The sequence below is a fragment of the Amblyomma americanum genome, chromosome 1 (genome assembly GCF_052857255.1).
Source record: "Amblyomma americanum isolate KBUSLIRL-KWMA chromosome 1, ASM5285725v1, whole genome shotgun sequence".
Lineage (NCBI taxonomy): Eukaryota > Metazoa > Arthropoda > Arachnida > Ixodida > Ixodidae > Amblyomma > Amblyomma americanum.
In genome coordinates this window covers 507436694-507459069 of record NC_135497.1, presented here as the reverse complement: position 1 = coordinate 507459069, position 22376 = coordinate 507436694, and the positions used below count along the sequence as shown (strand labels likewise).

Sequence of the window (22376 nt, the reverse complement as noted above, 5' to 3'; positions counted from 1 at the left end):
TAGTACCTTCGTCCCTGTTTTAACCACGATGTTTAATAACTGTTTGAAAGATTCTGCCTTTCCCCGCGTGTGGAAAACGGCTCGAGTTTTCCCGGTCTTCAAATCACGAAACAAATCTGATGTTTTGAACTGCCGCAAATTTCTCTTCTTTGTGCAACCTCTAAGTTTTTTTTAATTAGCTTTGCACAAAGTACTTTCCTTCCACCTCAAACATGTAATCATACATAATCAGCATGGTTTCATAAAAGGTCGTTCTACTACAACTAACCTTGTGACTTTTATGACGTATTCATCAGCTGAAGTCCTTCAGAGGAGTCAGGTAGACGCTGTGTACTGTGATTTGAGCAAAGCTTTCGATGTTGTTACTCAATCATTACTTCTTCAAAAGCTTCTGCTGTTTGAGATCGACGTTTCAATTGTAGCCCTCCTACGCAACTATCTTCTTGGTCGGTGCTGCTTTGTCAGTGTAAATGGACAGACCTCATTTGTTTACACTCCAACCAGCGGAGTTCCTCAGGGCTCTGTATTAGAACCGCTTCTGTTCTCTGTTCTTATTAATGACGTTTCCTCCATGGTCAAAAACTCCTCGTTTCTCCTTTATGCGGACGATATAAAAATGTTCAAGGCAATACATACTCTTCAAGATTGCTTGTCATTGCAATCGGACATGTCCGCCTCCTCTGATTGGTGCTTGAAGAATGGGCTCACTCTCAATTCATCTAAAACCAAGGTTCTCATTTACGGGCAAAACATACAGTCTTCTCTACTCTTATTCTGTGAATGGTAGGCCGCTGCCCAGGGTTCATGAAATTAATGACCTCGCCGTACTTTTCGACCGTAGCCTCAGCTTCTCTCATACAAAACGCATTGCTGTACTGGCTATGCGTACACTCGGCTTCATCTGCAGGCTTTCGAGAGAGTATCGAGCCCCACTTCCTGCCTTAAAGCTGTATCTTTCCATATCCTTGCCGCTTTTGGAATATGCGTGTGTTGTTTGTAGCGGCACTTGCCAGTCGGACTGTGAAAAAATCGACAGAGTTCAGCTAACGTTTTTACGCATATTTCAACATCGGTTTTGTTGCAAAAATTCCAGCTCTCGTCCCAGACGGAGTAACTCACTGGAGCTTCCTTCTCTTAGCTGCCGTCGTGTGAGGGCAGATATAATGTTCTTGTATAAACTTTTTAATGGTCACATTCTATGCCCTCAGCTCCTAGCGCGTATCCTTTTGCGTGTACCGCGAATAGCATACGGAAATTCATACCATTCCAGGTTTCTGCCCTCCTGCACTCCATCTCCCCTCTGGACAGAATGAAGAAGGTGTTTAATTCTCTTTGTCCTCACCTTGATATATTTGAAAATTCTCTCCCATTCTTTATATTGGATGTCCGTGACGTTCCGCTTTGAGCACTCCTTTTCTCATATATTACTTCCCCTTTCAAGCATTTTGTCTTTACTACACTTGTGCATTTTCACCTGTATCATATTGTTTTTCTCTTTAATTGTTCACCACTTCTACTTGTTTTCATTAATATTATTTCTTTAATACTGTGTACTCACGCCTGACTGTCTGTAACGCATTCACTAATTACATTTCTTATTGTGTATGATTGTATTTCTAGCTTGTATTTCAGAGGTTTCATATTCGTTCATATTAGTATTGGCTTTATTCTTGTTTTTATTTTGCTTTATACTCTACTTGGCTGTTATCAGTCGTTCTTGTGTTCATTCCCTTTGTTTTGTTTTTCTATTAGTTATTTATATGTCTGTTGCCTGTTCTAGTTGTTTTCATTTACCGCTGTGCTCGCTGTTTTATTGTTTTAGCTTTTTTGCTTTTCGCTTGCTGCCACTCCTAGTTTATGTGTCTTTTTTCTATCGCCTTGACTCCGGCAGTACCTCACTTGAGTGTTTTCCTATTCACGTTTTTGTGTGTGTGCTGTGGTGCTGCCTTCACGTCTGTGCAGTTTTTTGGTAATTTGTGCTATAATCAGAGAGGCGCCGCTCCCTTTTTGCCACGGCGGTGGAAGTGGAGGCTGCTGTGCCTCTATTGGAACCCGGTGAGTCGGCAGCAGCCGCCCAGAGGAAGCGCCTGCTCCGCCAGAGTGACTCGAGCAGCCAAGGCACTGTTGTGTACTCGGTGCCAAGTGAAGACTCCTCGTCCTCGGCCGACGACGGTTTCATACCGGTTGTTGACAAGAAGGCCAAGCGCAGACTGCGTAGACAAGCCGAATCATCCTCATCGAGCACGTCAACGGTGTCCTCATCAAGAACGCCAACGATCATCACGGCGCGAAGTTCCTCAGCGCATACAGCCTTGTTTGTGCCGTTGAGCTCAACGGACAACTTGAACCTACTGAACAGGCAAGCCATCTCTATATATCTGGAGAGTCTTGTACCGGGAGGCATAAAAGATGTCAGAATCAACCCGTTCAAAAACGTCATTGCCATTGATGTGGTGGAGCGCAGTTCACTAGAAAATTTAACCGCAATCACAAAACTTGGCAACATCATTGTAGGCCCCCTTATTCTCCAGGACAGCGGCACTACGGCTGTCGTAATCTACAACGTAGATATTGTCATCTGTGATGCAGATTTACCCATGTTGATCAAGCCGGCAACCGACGGCATTTCCATCATTCAAGTTCAGCGGTTAGGCAGATCTCCATGCATCAAGCTGACCTTCAAGGGTGACTGCATACCATCGTACGTGAAGGTTGGGCACTTTCGTCATCCAATTCGACCTTTTGTGCCTAAGCAACTTCAATGCAGGAAGTGCATGAGGATCGGCCACGTGAGCGGCGTCTGCATCAACTCCATCGTGTGCCCGCTATGCTCCTAGTCACACAGCGGTGATGTTTGCCGCGCGACTGCCTTGAAGTGCGCCGACTGCCACGGCCCTCATGACTCTTCCTCGAAAGACTGCCCCCGTCTAAAGACCGAGCGGGCGCTACTGAAGCAAATGGTGCGAGACCATTCTACGCACAAACAAGCCGCCGCAAAGGTGCGGCGACGTCGTTCGCGCCGCCGAAGGTCGTCAAAGAAAGCAGTCACATTTGACAATAATGCCCCAAACCCAACTGCAGCTTGTCTGCCCCACCAAAACCGAACCAAATCAACGGAGCCCGGCGCTTGGTGAAGCTGGACCTGCTGCCTCAGATGCAACTTGGACACCACTGGCAAAGCCTTCTACGCCTATTGCGTCAGGGATGTTGGCGCAATCAGGGCAGTGTGCTGCGCCTACGACTGATCCAGCCAACAGGCACGATCAAGGCCATGGCCCAGATATGCAAGTGATTGCAATGCTCACGACACTAATGAATGCCCTGCGTGCTCTGCTTTCCAGTCTTCACACGCCAGCAGCACATAGCGCACTTCAAGTGCTGGACGCGCTACATCCAGTTCTTACCGCTCTACAGTGGACGGCATCATGGGTCCTTCGCACCTGTCTTTTCAAAAGAAAGTCAAGCAAGCTTTCATTTTCCAATGGAATGCTCGTGGGCTCCAGTCCCGGATTTCCGATTTACGGCGCTACGTCTACGAGAATCACTTCCCCATTCTTGTGATTTGTGAACCGAGGACCCGGCAATTTTGCGAATATTCGGTTACGAGGCATTTTCATCACCCACGTGCAACAGATCCAGCAAAGTCATCGTCTACATTCCACGTGAACTTACATATGTGCAACATTCAGTTCCTCCGAACGAAGACAATCAGTACGTTTGCCTGACAGTGAAGAGCCGTGACCTGACGTTTACGCTACTGGCGGTGTACTTGGCGCCATCAAGTCGTTTCGACGCCAGAAGGTTGAGTGGTTTGATGGCAGCTACACCTGCTCCGTGGGCTAATATGGGTGACTTCAATGCTCATCACATCATGTGGGGAGGCGTTAGGATGGACGTTAGGGGAAGACAGCTTGTGTCCTTCGCCTCTGACCATGACCTCCAGTGCCTGAATGACGGAAGCCCGACCTATATATGAGGGGTGACTTATAGCAGCTGCTTGGACTTGACTTTCGTTTCAAAGTACCTTAACAACAGCGTCCGGTGGTTTTCGGATGTAGAAACCCATGGCAGCGACCATAACCCAACCTATCTGATTATTACCGGCCATTCCACATTTTCCCCAGCCACATGTAGGCAACACAATGACTGGACAGTTTTTAAATTACTCATGGAGGCTGCTTGCGCAGAGGGCTTCTCTACCGGTCTTGAACAAAACATTAAGGAGGCCATTGAACACGCCACCTGCCCCTTTAACCCTGTCGATAACTACACCAATTTTGACTTCGAAGTGCAGCGACTGCGATCACAGCGGCGCAGGGCATAGCGCAGATACCGACACACAAAGGCGCGCCTAGACCTAAGAGATGCTAGGAGCATACAGAAGAAGATTGAGCGCAGAATTCAGGCACTGCAAACACAACGGTGGAGGACATTTTTCCAAACACTTGATCCACGGAAGCCTTTGTCACGCGTTTGAGTGTAATTCGGGGTCTTCGCACGTACCCTCAACAGCGCTACCCGTTCAAATCCGTAGCGCTCCACGAAAGGCGCAGTGTGGTTAAGATAGCTGAAGATTTCTGCGCAAGAATAACAGGCCCTCCGAATCCAGGCGCAACGCTGCAATGCAACAATGTTCCACCCTCACGGGATTCTCGGATGGATGCACTATTCTCCATGGAAGAACTTGATGCTGCGCTGGCTTGTTGTAGAAGGTCATCATCACCAGGGCCCGATGGTGTGACGTACTCCGCACTTGCCAACCTTGGCAAAGAAGCTCGACGGGCTCTTTTGGACACTTATAACAAGTCATGGACTGCTGGCATAGTTCCTCATGATTGGAAGACCAGTCGTCTGGTTCCACTTCTTAAGCCGGGGGGGGGGGGGAATCACCGCTCGACCTTTCATCATACCGTCCAATTGCACTCGCCAGCTGCGTCGGCAAAGTCATGGAAAGAATGCTGCTCACACGCGTGGAATGGTACTTGGAGCGATATCAGATTTATCTAACCTTCATGTCTGGGTTCTGACGGGGCCACTCTTCAATCGACAACGTGGTTCACCTTGTAACGTCGGTGCACCACTGCAAAAGTTTTAAAAGATTGACCGCGGCATTGTTTTTGGATATCAAGGGCGCGTACGACCACGTAACGCATCAGGCCATTTTGGTCGCAATGGAAGCTGCTGAGATCGGAGGCCGCACGTTCAGCTGGATACGCAGCTATTTATCAGAGAGGTCGTTTTTTGTCCAGACTGCGGACGGACCAACGTCCTTACACCGAAATTCGCGCGGAGTCCCTCAGGATGGAGTGCTGAGCCCAGTTCTCTTCAACGTTGCTCTCATCGGCCTGGTCGACGTATTGCCACAATCTGCTCAGATCTCGGTATATGCAGACGACATCTGTATTTGGGCATCAGGGGTGACCCGTCCTCAAGTTCGTGCAAGACTTCAAAAGGCGGCATCGATATTGACATCTTATCTTCGCTTGCAGGGCCTGAACATTTCGACCGAAAAGTGTTCACTTGTGGCGTTCACACGCAAAATAATGTCACGCTACACCATTCGCATTAATGGTGAAGCCATTCCCTATGAGAGAAGCCACAGATTCCTTGGTGTTGTCATCGACAGGAACCTCTCGTGGAGTTCACATGTCTACGACATGAGAAAGAGACTAATTGCGATTGTCCACGTCCTCTCCTTCCACGGGGGAAAGTCCTGGGGCGCATCAGAGCGCTCTATGTTGCAACTGTACCGTCCCCTTTTTTGGGCTACATGCGGTACAGTCTTCCGATATTCAGTTCCATTAGAAAGACAAATATCAAGACTCTTCAAAGTGTGCAAGCGCAAGCTCTCCGTATCTGCCTTAGACTGCCTAAATGTGCATCAACAGCAGCAACGGTTTTTATTTCACAGGAACATCCTGTTACTGCATACATTGCTGTTGACACCATGAAAACACATATTCGGCACCTCACACGGGTTCCCTGTCATCACCTTGCAACACTCCCAATAATTAGGCCGCGTACTGCATTCGCCAAAGTCATTGAAACTCATCGCGCATATCTTCCATCGGAGTTCACCCCTGCGTCAAGACCGTGCTCACCCTTATGGAGTCTTCATGAACCTCGGGTACACCTCTATATTCCTGGAATTACAACGAAAGCTGGTGTATCACTACCCGCTCTCAAACAACTGACATTGAATCACCTGCATTCTTACCACAGTCACCGCATACATGTTTACACAGATGGATCAGTTCACTCGACCAGTTCTGCGGGGTCGGTGGTGATACCGGCCAGATCCATCTTCATGAAAGTGAAGACGACCTATCCAACATCTTCAACTGGTGCGGAGCTCGCAGCCTTACGGGCTGCGGTAGAGTTCATCAGTCAGGAACCTCCACATGACTGGACGGTTTTCACCGACTCTAAAGCAGCCCTTCAAGCCCTGCAAGCTGCGCTACGCCGCGGGTCGCAGGAACAACTTGTTGCTGAGATCCGTCTTCTGTACCACGGCACCGTTTCCAAAGGTCATGACATCATTTTTCAATGGCTGCCAGGACACTGTGGTATTAACGGTAATCACCAGGCCGATGCGGCTGCGCGTTCGGCTCACAACGACGGACTTCCAGTGAGGATCCCAATATCAAGACCTGACGCTGCGTGTGGGCTTCGCCCTTTGGCGCTGTAGCTCACACTTTTAGCGTGGAACACGGGGGAGTTTTGCAACCTCCGCCTCAAGGCACTGGACCCTGGACTGCGCCTTCGTCTTCCACCTAACTTAGCACGTCGCGACGCAAAATTGTTATGCCGTTTATGGATCGTCGTTGCTTTTACCAACCACTATGCTTTCCGGATGGGGATGGCCGACAGTCCTGCCTGTGAAAGCTGCGGTTGTGAGGAGACCATCGCTCATCTCCTCTGTGAGTGCCCTGCATTTGCGAGTGCAAGACATACACTGTGTTGTGCCCTGGACCGCCTCGATCCTCGCCCATTATTAGAGCAAAAGATCCTCGGTCCGTGGCCACAGGAGTCGACTGCCCTCAAGGCATACAAGGCACTCTTTGCCTACTTGAGAGCGACTGGATTGAGTGACAAATTGTGACATCGTTGTGCGTGTGTGTGTGTGTGTTAATGCCTTTTTCATTTCTCTCTTCCTCCTTTTAGCCCCCTAATCCCTCTTCCCCAGTGCAGGGTAGCCAACCGGAACCCCTTTCTGGTTAACATCCCTGTCTTTCCCTCCTCCTTTTTATCTATCTATCTATCTGCATGGTGTACCAGTACCAAGACCTTTGGGTTGTTCTTGGGCACCGAAAAAATAAAGATTGATTATTATTATTATTATTATTATTATTATTATTATTATTATTATTATTATTATTATTATTATTATTATTATTATTATTATTATTATTATTATTATTATTATTATTATTATTATTATTATTATTCCCTTCTAAGATCATTCCCGTATAAGATCGTAAGGGAATTCAGACCATTCCAAGTTTCTGCGCTCCTGCACTCCCTTTCCCCTCTGGACAGAATGCAAAATTTGTTTAATTCTCTTTGTCCTCACCTTGATATATTCGAAAATTCTCTCCCTTCCTTTATATTGGATGTCCGTGACGTTCCACTTTGAGCACTCTTTTTCTCATACATAACTTCCCCTTTCATGCATTTTGTCTTTACTACACTTGTGCATTTGCACCGGTATTATATTGTTTTCTTTTCTCCTTAATTGTTCATCACGTCTACTTGTTTTCATTAATATTACTTCTTTATTACTGTGTACTCACGCCTGATTGTCTGTAACGCGTTCACTAATTACATTTCTTATTGTGTATGATTGTATTTCTAGCTTGTATTTCAGAGGTTTCTTATTCGTTCATATTAGTATTGGCTTTATGCTTGTTTGTATTTTGCTATATGCTGTACTTGGCTGTTATCGGTCGTTGTTGTGTTCATTCTCTTTGTTTATTGTTTCATTAGTTTACATGTCTGTTGCCTGTTCTAGCTGTTTTCATTTACTACTGCTCTCGCTGTTTTCTTCTTATCGCTTTTTTGCTTCATGCTTGCTGTCACACCTGGTTTATGTTGTTTTTTTCTATCGCCTTGACTGCTGCATTACCTCCCCTGAGTGTCCTTCTTTGTGGTGAAATAAATTTACATTTTGTGCGTGTGAATGGTGTACCAGCACCAAGACCTTTGGGTTGTTCCTGGGCACCGAAAAATATAGATTGATTATTATTATTATTATTATTATTATTATTATTATTATTATTATTATTATTATTATTATTATTATTATTATTATTATTATTATTATTATTATTATTATTATTATTATTATTATTATTATTATTATTATTATTATTATTATTATTATTATTATTATTATTACAAGGAAGTCGGCGGCGGTTACGTTGCCCAACGCTGAGACATTGCATTTCAACAGGTAGCGTGTCTTTTTCGTTGCCTGCATTCTTAATTTGAATTTGATGCCGACTACACTCTGTGTACGCTCTCTACATGCTACAATGTCCAATAATACTACTGAATGCTTTTCTTGCCACGAAGAAGTGCCCGATGATGGCAAGTTCATGACCTGTGCGAATTGTACGCTATCGTACCACTTAGGTCAGACATGTTTCCGAATTTCACCAAGTACCTTCAATACAATGGGCCCAGCCAAAAGGGGAATGTGGGTGTGTAAAACATGCAGAGCAGCAAAAAAACGCGCTGGTAGTTCAGCCTCTCATGTAGATGCTTCCGATGCTCATTAAGGTGCACACATGGATTCACCTTTGCTTTTGGAACTGCTCGAGATAATACAAAGTCTAGAATGTCTACCTAAGCTTAACAAAAAGGTTGATTCATTGCTCCTCTTGAACGACAAAGTTGTCAGCTTAACCCAGTCAGTTCGTGAACTGGAGGACTCGATGACTTTTCTAACAAAACAATATGATTCGATTCTTGATAAAATGAAGACCGCCAAGGAACAAGCCACGTCTAGAGATTAGGAGATCACCGCCCTCCGAGCAACAGTTCAGGCACAAGCCGAACAGCTAGAGCGGCTGCAGGTTGACAGTATTGAAAGCTACCAATACAGCTGCAACATCAACTTGGAAATCTATGGTCTCCCAGAGAAAAAAGAAAACGAAAATCTGAGGGAAGTGCAATGTGATATAGCTGAAAAACTCCAGAAACTTTTCCTGTCGGAGGCAGAGGCGATTCATCTTCTGCCAGGGAAACGTGACTCTAATCCTAAGGTCCTTGTGTCCCTCACTTCTATTGCTGCCAAAAACAATCTGTTCGATGCCCGAGGAAAGCTTCAATAAATCTCCGAAGCTGGGTCGCTTGAAAAGATATTTTTGAACGAAAAGTTGACAAGACTAAACCATGACCTATTCTGGTGTGCTAGGAGCAGAGCAAAACAAATGTAGTACAATTTTGCCAGGGTGAAGCGTGGTAAGATTTTTGTGAAAAATAGTGAAGGATCGTCTCTTCTTCGAATAATCAGACAAGCAGACTTGGAAAATATTGCGTAGCTATCATGGCTAACAAGTGCTACCATCTTCCACACTTTCAGCCATTCAAGAACACTTTTGGTGTGAGCGTTGATAATAATATCACAATTTTAAATATCAATATCAGGAGCCTTCGCAAATCCTGGGAAGAATTCAAGCTTGTCGCTACGTCAGGAATAGGATTTCTCGATGTATTTGTGCTGAAAGAAACCAATATTTCAGATGCTTGCTTGCGTACATTTTCAGTGCCAGGCTATCAGAGTTGTTTTGTGACAAGACCTCGTCGTCGAGGTGGTAGAATCCCCATCTTTGTAAGTGACAAATTTGATTTTTCATCAATGGACGTGAACTTCGCGTGTGCGGAATGTTTAGCGTTGAAGATAACTTGCGGCGCCCGGTGTCTATGTTTGTTGGCTGTATATCGGCCGCCGTGCTTAGTATCACCCGATTTCTGTTAGAACAAGAAGAAATTTTACACCTCTGGAATTCCGTGGAAGAAATACGTTTAGTGGGCGACTTAAACATAAACACATTGTGCCCTACAATGGCACCGTTTCTGATTACTTTTCTCTCCTGTCCTCATGTGGTTTAATAAATACAACAACAGTTCCCACTCGTGAAGAAATGGTTAACGATCATTTAACTGTTTTATGTATAGACCACATTGTCTTACGTACTCTTAACTACTCCTTTGCATCCAGTGTTATTTTACAGCGTTTCCCGGAACACTAGCTAGTTGCTTGTCGTTCGTCTCCATCTTTTCCTTCATCAAATGCTTCACAGAATGCTGTACCAAATAACACCTATATCACAATAGCTGACCATAAAGTCTTAGATAGCTTAATTAGCAGTTCTAACTGGTTAGCCATAAATGATTCTAATTAAGCAGATAAGGTCTATATTATATTTTGTGACCAAATCAAAACGTTTGAGGCAATTATATACGTGTTGTAATAAAAAGTGCCGGAGAGAATATAACTGGTAGACCGCTGACGAAATGCGTGCCATTTCATATAGAGACATTCTTTGGAGACAGTGCAAACGTTTAACAAAAAATCAAGCCTTACTTCTGGAGTATAAGGCCGCAAGAAATAGGGTGGTCGCTCTGCTAAGGTCCACGAAGTGCCACTACTTTTTTCAAGAATTTCGCCAGTCGTCAAGGGATGCCGCTGAAACGTGGTCACTGATAAACCATCTTCGTGGAAAAAATTCTGCAAGTACCTCCCCGCTTTCTTTCTTTCCGGGAGAGTGCATCGAAGTCGCAAATCGTTTTAGTTGTTTTTTTCACTGGCCTCAGAAAGGCATCTTCCAGTCAGACATACCAATGCACTTTGAATGAATCAAACTCTGCGTCCGCTTTTCTAGCCAGCATTACAAAACAAGAACTGCGTGATATAATATTTTGCTTCAAGCAAAATAAACCTCCTGGTATTGACTGCTTGTCAGCAGATTCACTCCAAAGAAACTTCTGGGCATTGTCTGATGTACTGATTTTCATGCTGAATGGTTTTCTGCGCACTGCGTTTTTCCCGGATGAACATAAAACTGCTATAGTTAAACCGCTATTTAAAGGAGGACAAAAAGACGACATGAAAAACTATCGACCCATCTCGATCCTACCCATACCTTCCCACATAATCGAAATTTTTTCTTGAAATCAATGTCATCCTTTGTTGAAACATTTTCCATTTTGTCTACCCGTCAGTTTGGTTTCGTTCCCGGTCGCGGTACCGTAGCTCTTCTGGAAAAGTTCTCCGATGGACTTTTTTCAGCTTTAGATCAAAATTTGTTTAGTGATGCTTTATCTTTAGACATTTCTAAACCTTTTGAAACAGTTGATCACGGTATTTTATTAGAAAAGCTATACTCTATAGGTTTCAGAGGTACGTTTTACGATGTGCTCAAGAATTATCTTTCCTGTCGATCACAAGTTGTTGTTTTACACGGGATGAAAAATGTAAATAATAAACTTCCATTGAAGGCCGGTGTTCCGCAGGGCTCCATATTATCACCTCCTCTGTTCAATTTGTTTGTTAATGACTTATCTGAAGTAATTTTCAAAGGTCTAATATTTCAATACGCGACGATACTGTTTTGCTTTCCAAGCACTTTTCGTACAACATGGTCATTACTAATCTCCACAATAATATACACAAAACAATGACTTTGCTCACTAATAACTGCTTGGAGGTTAACAAGATTAAAACAAAACTCGTTTGCTTCAGATCCCTATTAATACTAACAGCTATAGATGGGCAAGTTTTTCTACATGCTCACGGCTGTTTTCCCTGTCGGTGTGTGGCAGACACCCACGTCAGTTCAGTAAAATACTTGGCAGTTTTCTTCGGCAGTGATATGTCTTGGCACAGCCAGCTATCACACGTTCGTGATAAGCTTCGGAGCGTGGCCTAGTTGCTTTTCCATACAACATCCATTTTTCCTTTTCACACAAAAAAAAAACTATTGCGATGCTCTGGTGTACACCATTCTCCAATATGGGATTACTGTTCTTGCTTTTTGCACAGCAAGATGGCAAAACAGAGTTGACACTTTGTTTAGAAACATACTAAGATATGTAGCATATAATCCACTTTTTCTCTGTGCGATAATATTTTTGCAACCCTTATTCATTCATGCTTTCGAACGCTCTTTGTACAAGCTGAAGTAATACGACATTTCTGGGACAGTAATTTCAAAATATGTCGTACAGCTTCCCGAAGCCTGCGTAGTAACATTCGTTTTGAGGTACCGCGCTCCTCAGCAAGGTATGGGGAAGCAAGGCGCTGTGTTTATGTTCCCTAAATTATTAATGATTTGCCAGAAGAAGTGTTTTCCGCAACATCAAAAAACAGTTAAAAATTATGGTTTAATCTTTCTAACACGGTTCCTATATGACTCAAAAATATTCATGATCACGCACGAAGTGTTAAATTACTGTTGTCTTAACGTAAGTTCCTAAGCTTTTTATGTCCATTTCTTGTTTATGTTACTTTTCCTAACCTGTTACACCTTGGTCAATATTCATTTCATGTTAGTATTGAGCTGAGATATGTTGTGTTGATATTATCAGTCAGTCAGTCAGTTTTCATTTGCAGGAAAATCACATCGTCCTGCGGGTGGCAGAGACTAAAGGCATGGTTGCCTGACGAGGTCTCCGCCCCCGTAACAAAAGGAGCAACCTACAGTCGTACAGCACAGAGCTGGTACAAAAAAGGGAAGCATCGTTATAGATAGTAAACACTCACATCATATACAACATGGCTGTACTTAAGCACTATGGACAGTTTTTTTTTCAAATCACATTGAAGATTCGCTCAAATATCACAAAAACACGTAAAAAGAAGTCAACAATTGAAAACAAAATTTTCATTTATCATTGTTACATGACAATCTCAACGGAAAACAAAATTGCCCGCAGTTCACGTTTGAACCTTTTTCTGGGTAGGCAGAAATATAATATAGAAGCAGAGTTATTTACCATATCTATAACCTGGTATTCCAGATTTCCATAATTTGTTCTGACTTTTTTATTTCTGCGTTTGGGGTTACAGATATCATATTGAGCCAAAACAGGTGTGTGAACGCTGTGGAGTTTCTTTTTATATATTCGCTGTCCCAGTATCCATAAAAAGACTTTACTTGCCGGTAAAACATCAAATCTGGGATAAAGTGGTTGCGTCGAAAACAATCTAATAGGGCCGCTGTGGTTCACAAAAGTTCGGAGGACACGTTTTTGCAGCAGTTGTAGCCTATTATAGTTCCCTTTTTTTGTTGTTCCCCAGACCAGAATGCCATACAAAAGTTTAGAATAGAACTGGGAGGGATATAGTGATTGCTTTAGCTAAAGAGGTAGAAGAGAAGCTATTTTTCTAATACATCTAACAGACTTCGTCAGTTCGGAGAGCAGATGATTAACATGAGGGGTTCAAGACAACTCTTCACGAAACCATACCCCAAGGAATTTTTGCTCACTTCCTTGTTCTATGATGTGTCCTCTGTAGTGTAAGTTAATTATTTTTTATGCTTATTGATTGCCTTAAATATCATGTACTTCGTTTTTACAGCATTCAACTGAAGTTTGTTGTGTTGCAACCTTGTGGATAAATCATTTAAATACAGATTGGCCGATTGTTCAATGTCATGCAGTAGTTTACCTGAAAAGAATAAACTAGTGTCGTCTGCAAACGCGGTTATTGTGGGTGTTCTTTGTAGCTCCGTAATGTCATTCTCATACAAAAGGAAAAGTAACGGGCCTAATATCTAACCTTGCGGGACACCTAGCTTAATGTCAAGTTGTTATGAAGAAGTAAAGTCTACTTTAACAAACTGGCGCCAAAACGATAAGTAGCTCTTGATAAGGTCCAATAGAATGCCTCGAATCCCATAGCAATCTCATTTTATAGCTAAGATTTCGTGGTCAACGGAATCAAAAGCTTTGCGTAGATCGAAAAATATTCCTAAGGTGAAGAGCTGATATTCAAAATTTCTAATTATTTGCTGCTTGACGGCAAGAACGGCGTCCTGTGTTGTCTTATTTTTCTGAAAACCATACTGCTAGGGTGATGTTACATGATACCTGGTTAGAAATTTTGACAGCCGGTTATTGATTGACAATTCGTAAATCTTTGAAAACACCGGTAGCACTGAGATTGGTCGGTAATTCGTAATATCGTCAGTTCTATCTCCTTTGTGTATTGCAATAGCTTTGGCCAGCTTTATTTTATCCAGGAAGACTCCAGTAGAAAACGTGAGACTAATGAGATAGGCTAGGACAGGGCTGATTATTAATGACACTTGCTTTATAGGTTCAACTTTAATTTCATCATACCCACTTGCGACATTATTTTTAAGTGTATTGTAAGACCATTGATGAGACCATTTTATGAGACCATGTTCATATTTTATGTTTGTATTGCACGTCCGTCTGCCGACTTTGCCGGCCCAAGTCCTTCAAGTCACTAGAGGCTTTGAGAGACAGGTTTCATTGCGCTGTACATGTTATGTGCAATAAAAATTTATTATTATTATTATTATTATTATTATTATTATTATTATTATTATTATTATTATTATTATTATTATTATTATTATTATTATTATTATTATTATTATTATTATTATTATTATTATTATTATTATTGTCGCTGACGGCTTTGCTCAACACTTTTCCTCCGTGTACAAATCTCCACGTTGCGATTCCGTATGCCTTCCAGCTGGCGCACATAATTCCGTTCTTCGCGAGAGAAGTTAGTAAGTGAGAGTCTTAAGTGTTTGAAACCATCTTTGTCCCCTGTACCTGATGGCATTCCAGCCGCCATAATAAAAGCCTTCAATAGTACCTTCGTCCCTGTTTTAGCCACGATATTTAATAACTGTTTGAAAAATTCTGCTTTTCCCCGCGTGTGGAAAACGGCGAGTGTTTTCCCTGTCTTCAAATCAGGAAACAAATCTGATGTTTCGAACTACCACCCCATTTCTCTTCTTTGTGCAACCTCTAAGCTTTTTGAATTAGCTTTGCTCAAAGTACTTTCCTTCCACCTCAAACATGTAATCATTCATAATCAGCATGGTTTCATAAAAGGTCGTTCTACTACAACTAACCTTGTGACTTTTATGACGTATACATCAGCTGAAGTCCTTCAAAGGAGTCAGGTAGACGCTGTGTACTGTGATTTGAGCAAAGCTTTCGACGTTGTTACTCACTCATTACTTTTTCAAAAGCTTCTGCTGTTTGAGATCGACGTTTCAATTGTAGCCCTCCTACGCAACTATCTTCTTGATCGGCCCTGCTTTGTCAGTGTAAATGAACAGACCTCCTTTGTTTACACTCCAACCAGCGGAGTTCCTCAGGGCTCGGTATTAGGCCCGCTTATGTTCTCTGTTTTTAACAATGACGTTTCCTCCGTGGTCAAAAACTCCTCATTTCTCCTTTATGCGGACGATATAAAAATGTTCAAGGCAATACATACTCCTCACAATTGCTTGTTATTGCAATCGGACATATCCGCCTTCTCTGATTGGTGCTTGAAGAATGGGCTCGCTCTCAATTCATCTAAAACCAAGGTTGTCTCATTTACGCGTAAAACGCACAGTCTTCTCTACTCTTATTCTGTGAAAGGTAGGCCGCTGCCCAGGGTTGATGAAATTAATGACCTCGGCGTACTTTTCGACGGTAGCCTCAGCTTCTCCTCTCATACAAAATGCATTGCTCTACGGGCTTTGCGTACACTCGGCTTCATCGGCAGGCTTTCGAGAGAGTTTCGAGCCCCACTTCCTTTCTTAAAGCTCTACCTCTCCATATGCTTGCCGCTTTTGGAATATGCGTCTGTTGTTTGGAACGGCACTTGCCAGTCGAACTGTGAAAAAATCGACAGAGTTCAGCTAAAGTTTTTAAGCATACTTCAACATCGGTTTTCTTGCAACACTTCCAGCTCTCGTCCCAGACGGAGTAACTCACTGCAGCTTCCTTCTCTTAGCTGCCGTCGTGTGAGGGAAGATATAATTTTCTTGTATAACCTTCTTCATGGTAACATTCTATGCCCTCAGCTCCTAGCGCGTATCCTTTTGCGTGTACCGCGAAAGAGTATAAGGGAATTCAGACCACTCCAAGTTTCTGCGCTCCTGCTCTCCCTCTCCCCTCTGGACAGAATGCAAAAGCTGTTTAATTCTCTTTGTCCCCACCTTGATATATTCGAAAATTCTCTCCCTTCCTTTATATTGGATGTCCGTGACGTTCCACTTTGAGCATTCTTTTTCTCATACATAACTTCCCCTTTCATGCATTTTGTCTTTACTACACTTGTGCGTTTGCACCGGTATTGTTTTTTTCTCTCCTTAATTGTTCATCACATCTACTTGTTTTCATTAATATTATTTCTTTAATACTGTGTACTCACGCCTGATTGTAACGCGTTCACTAATTACATTTCTTATTGTGTATGATTGTATTTCTAGCTTGTATTTCAGAGATCTCTTATTCGTTCATATTAGTATTGGCTTTATTCTTGTTTGTATTTTGATATATGCTGTACTTAGCTGTTATCTGCCGTTCTTGTGTTCATTCCCTTTGTTTATTGTTTCATTAGTTATTTATATGTCTGTTGCCTGTTCTAGCTGTTTTCATTTACCGCTGTTCTCGCTGTTTCCTTGTTCTCGCTTTTTTGTTTCATGCTTGCGGTCGCGCCTAGTTTATGTGTCTTTTTTTTCTATCGCCTTGACTGCTGCATTACCTCCCCTGAGTGTCTTCCTTTGTAGTGAAATAAATGTACATTTTGTGCGTGTGAATGGTGTACCAGCACCAAGACCTTTGGGTTGTTCCTGGGCACCGAAAAAATAAAGATTGATTGATTGATTGATAATTATTATTATTATTATTATTATTATTATTATTATTATTATTATTATTATTATTATTATTATTATTATTATTATTATTATTATTATTATTATTATTATTATTATTATTATTATTATTATTATTATTATTATTATTATTATTATTATTATTATTATTATTATTATTATTATTATTATTATTATTATTATTAACTAAAGGGTCTTCTTATCGAAATTAGACGAAAATAATTATATATCACCAGTCGGATGCGATCCCCCTATATCCGCATTTCGCGCACAGTTGTGTACCAACAGAGCTACGGCGGCGGCTATCGAACATTCCACTTTCGAATGTGTTTGCGTTGCCTGTAGCCTAATCTGGGGAGTGCCTACTCTTGACAGGTTCAAATTCCACCGGTGACATGTGCTTGTATTTTCTTGCGCCTATTATCATTTAGCCAAAATTCCCACTATTCAAAGCAATAAAACATATTAAAAATCATTCCCCCTATGCGTTCCTTGCATGAAATGACTGCTGGCTTCCTTCTTATGTATAGCGAAAGAGAAAGGAATTTGTCACAAACTCCTCGTCATGTCTCCTACGCGGTTATTTATGATTTATACGCCTCACTCGAGCAAAGCAGCTGAAAGTTATTAGCGACTCATGAAAGATACTCCATTCATTGGCATTCTTTTGATCTCGCACGCTTACAACAGAGCATGAAAGGATAAGGTAAAAACTTGCGTCACTATAAAACGTGCATCGAAAGGCAGCAACTGTTTGTATAGCTGCCGTTGATCCCAGGAACAACGAAAAAGAGGAAATGAAAGGAGAGCAGTGCCATCTGCAGCTGTATTCATAGCGAATGCAGCTGCGGCGCCTTAAACTTACCGCTCTATTTGCAGTATTTCACTATCTGCGTCGCATGTGACCTGTACGCAATCACCTGATGGCACGATGCTTTGGTCTTGCTCAAGCGCTCCATACGGAGAGAGGCATTTGCCTGCAGGAAGAAAAAAATGTTTCCATGGAGGAATTTTTAAAACTTCCAGCAGCATTTTCATTCTAAATCTGTCACTTTCGTATTATTTCCTTGTCGCATTATTCGTTCACCGTAGTGCACCGAGACGTCATAGTTCGGATATCAATGAAAACGCGAGCCCTCTCTGTTCAGGTAAAAGCACAGATCAAAGGAAGTAAACAGTCAGGCTTTGCGTTCGCTTATTGAACATGTACAGACTGTCTCCTTCAGAAATCTTTCCGTTCTCTTGCCGCGGAGCTTACTTCACGCAAAAATGTCTTACTATAGGTCTTCGTGGTCAAATTCTCTGCTGCTTCATCGTAGTTCCGGGACATTTTTTCCATTTTATCATGACAGCGTCCGGGCTTCGAAACCAATATTTTTTTTTGCTCTTCTTCCTTCCTTCATGAGGAAAAATTTCCCCTGCTGCGTTATCTCTAACGCAGAAAAGGCCCACTAACCTAAATGATGTCCGCCTATTTTAATATCTTCTAGATTCTACGAAACATCAAGAGGCTATGCATGATATCGTACCTGTGCGCACATGCCATGCTTTACTAAGACAAAACATTGCCAAGAAGGAAAGCGCGCATTGTAAATAACCATGGATAAAGGCAGGAACATTATTCGGTTCAGAAACTAACGCATCCCTCGCGCTCCGTCTTGCTTGCTCTCAGGACCTAGGTAAACAGAATGATCGACATTTTGAAAGCGCTGCCGTCCATATCACCTAACATGCATGCGTACACCAGCCATGCAGGATGCAGATGCCCACGAGCCTTTCGTGACACAGTTCTCGTATAGGGAATAGCTGTTATAGGGAGCATGTGCGCGCTGAGCTTCACTAGTGCGTCCGTAGGCACAGGCTAGTGAGCGCGCGCCGCACCCCCACCCAAAGGTAGCGCGAGGCGCCTGGACGGGGGGAGGGGGGGGAGGGGGCGCCAACGGTCCCTCGACAGCCTCAGTAGCCGATGATGGAGCACAGTTTTTCGATAAGTGGCGGCGTCCACTCCGGCACTTAGCGGGAGACGGCGGCTGTGATGGCACACCCTCAGGTACACTATTGCATCCACGATACTAGCTGCCCGCATGGTGGGCCGTACAGCGACTAATATAATTACATTTGTAGGCAGCATTGTAGCCAAGAAAGTTCTTTATCAATGAGCCATGATCTGATGTTTGCCCCTCAAAGCTCAGTTCTGTTCCCTATGTCTGATGTATGATAACTGTGCCGACAAACGCCCCACACAGTCAACCGCTGTCAGAAGTCCGGACTGTACGAGACAATTCAAAAATCCATAAGGACACCAATCTTTTCTCCTCTGCCGGCACTATGACGAAATTAATACGACCAACGACTCTGTTGCTGCAAAATCACGAGACAAAATGATTATATCTAGACAGAACGACCCTATGAAAACGTATCAAACAGCGCAACCAGCAGCTGCCTCCTATTGATTGCAGCGCACTGACGATGCAACGTCGCCCGATTATCATTACCCGCATTACCCCCATTATCATCGCACGAACAGCTACCGCTAATAACGCAGACGCAGCAGCTTCAGAAGCCGCCGCGGTGGCTGAGTAATTATGGCGCTCGGCTGCCGGCCCGAAAGACGCGGGTTCGATCCCGGCCGCGGCGGTCGAATTTCGATGGAGTCGAAATTCTAGAGGCCAGTGTGCTGTGCAATGTCAGCGCACGTAAACTAACCGCAGGTGGTCGAAATTGCCGGAGCCCTTCACTACGGCGTCCCTCATAGCCTGAGTGGCTTTGGGGCGTTAAACCTCATAAACCAAACCAGCAGCAGTCTCAGAAGCAAAAAGACCAGTAGCTGAACTCACCGCTGCGCCGCCAACGGCATCGCAACATCTGCTCATAATATGCGACGGCCAGCGTAGAGCGAGAGCCGTGCACGCAGCCCTCAATCTGGGAAAACCGACACACTCAAGGCGGCTCTTCAACTAAGCCCTGCTTCCTCCCACAAACCGCATTCTTCCATTCCCCGACCTCAAGACTGCATTTTAGGACTCTAATTTACGCAGCAACACAATATAAACAGCACATCCACCATGTCAGTTCTCTCACAACGCAATCAATAATACACTGAGATTTTTCGTCCTTTCGAGACCAATTAGAACCGTTAGCCCCCGGAAACAAAGCTTCGCCAGCAGAAAAGACTCTGTAACGAGCCAGCTCTGTGTAGATTGTAACTAGAGAAGGGAAGCGTAGAAAGAGGCGGCAGAAACGAACTAAACACAGAAAGAGCTGGCAGACGTCTCAAAATGTATCGGGAAACAAGTTTTGATGTCTAAAAGAAGCTATTAGACGTTTACAAGCCCTCCTGTAGCTGTGCAAATGATAGGCTTGCAGATGACTTCAGATCTTAGGTGGACATTTTCAAGCATTTTTAGGCGTTTTTTTCATAATTCGGAAATGAGTGCCGGGAATATTTTACCCATTTAAAGCCTAATTTCAGTGCTGCCTCTAAATCCTCTAAAGCTTTAAAAATGTTAAAGAGTTCATAACTCTGAAAGAACCCGCTTAAAAGTGCGCTAAAAGCTGGTCGGCAATGATAGGAACAATGAGACCACATTATGGGGAGTGAACAGCTGCACTCAAGAGCCGTAAATACGAACGATATGTTAGAAAAGAAAACATTATTTTAAATCGCTGCATAAATCTTTATTAAATCCAATGCACATACACACACAATACAGACACCAACCGGATATCAATGTTAGTAGGCACCGAGGAGGTAGGTAGACTGGTTTGGTAGACATTAAAATCGTAAGCATTTAGATGGGACGAAACTATTGAGTGCTGAACAATTGTTAAAATAAAAAAATGTTTCGGCCCTGCTAGGGGTGCATTCCTTCTTTACAACGGCTGTTTTATGAGGAAGTTGCTCTAATGTAGAAGGTGGCGAACGCCTTACTCGGCGTTTCCAAAATCACTTCCCTAGCAAGGAAGGTCACAACTAGGCGGAAACATGGGGAAGTTAAATCCAGCTCTGTTCATCGGCCTGCAGAAGCGAAAAATATTAGGTGGACTGACGCCAGCGCCGCGAAGCGTTGCGCGCTGTTGCCGAGATAATATCTCGGTACGTTTGCGGTGGCTGACGATAGCTGGAGCGTAGCTCGATTTGACTACTCACTTTGTTCTTTCGCTTGTATCTAGCCGGCGTGATGATTGCACTCGCTTGACAGTTTCGCGACTTTTCTCTGCTGGCCGCGGCTCACGCGGGCGCAGAAAACACGTTGCGGTTTGTTCATCTCCAAAAAGCGTTGAAGTGGCGCGGTTTCATACCTCTCGAGCGTTTTTCCAGGTCGGGCTCAAAGCAGGTGATCTAAGGAAATGAAGATTCAGAAAAGCAGAGCAAACATGGGTTTGTGGCGTTTGTAAAGATTGGACAATAAATTTTCAAATCCGATGGCATCGTTGTGCAGCTTCATATCTCATTTTCTATGACAGCGTGCGTCGCTGTGCTCTCGCAGGTTAAAGTCTGGCTTCCTGTTTCGCCCACCCTGAACTGAAGATCCAGTGAAGATGCGTAAGAGCTGCTCTTGTCATGAGCAAGAAAGACATCTCGATGCAATTCAAACTAAGAGTTTGATGTCTGGCTATTAGCGAGAAGCGCTATGAATAGCATCCCTTGGGATAAAATACACTCTTTAGCAAAACTTGGTTTGGTTTTCTGATATCTAATGCCCCAAAGCGACTCAGGCTATGGATCCCGTAGTGGGGCGCTGCAGATAATTTTTACCAACTTAGGTTCATTAACGTGCACTAATATTGCACAAAACATAGGCGTATAGAATTCCGCCTCCATCGAAATACGGCCTCCGCGGCCGGGATCGAACCCACGTCTTCCGGGCCAGCAGCTACTAGTGAGATACCGCGGCGGCTTTATTATGCAGACTAGCAAGACGCAACGAGTCCAATGGTACAAGCCGATGAAGAACGCCGGTTGGCTTATAATCGATTGCACTTTGGGATATTCTGCAGACCATGCAAACTGTGGCCGCGTGCTCATCTCCGGGCACTCTTGATGCCATCTTTACCAAGTGACTCTGGCACGGCTTGCATGGCGCATGATTTTGCACCACGATTGCGATCAAGAAGAAAGAATACTCTAAAATGGCGTTGCTCGTGCACGAAATTCGTCACGGGCACAAACCACGGGTTACAGCTCAGGGATCTTTGTGCCAAGCAGCCTATACATTGATAATTAGAGAGCGCGAAGGTATAAGAAAGCACGAAGCGGCGCGTTTTCAGGCAGCTAACAAGATGGAACAGCGCGATAGTGCTTAGGCCGATAGAGGCGCGGTGACTGCCAATGAAATTTACGATAGTTTGGAACGACGCTAGACCTGAGGTGATATAAAGCTATGCCTCTAAGAAGCGTCTGTTAAAGATGCCTCGACGAGTACCGAGAGAAGAGCGCCGCGCTTTACATAGTTTTCGCGGACGTCATATACGAGGGCTTCTGGGATA

The 22376-nt window shown here is 43.6% G+C and overlaps 1 protein-coding gene across 1 annotated transcript in view; it reads right to left on the bottom strand.

Moving 5' to 3' along the window:
* The window catches only part of LOC144106654 (uncharacterized), a 115761-nt gene that overhangs the window by 38669 nt on the left and 54716 nt on the right, over nucleotides 1-22376 (bottom strand). The window contains exon 2 of the mRNA XM_077639494.1: nucleotides 17752-17863. Within this exon, the coding sequence (XP_077495620.1) occupies nucleotides 17752-17863 (112 nt within the window). The remainder of the gene's footprint in view (nucleotides 1-17751; nucleotides 17864-22376) is intronic.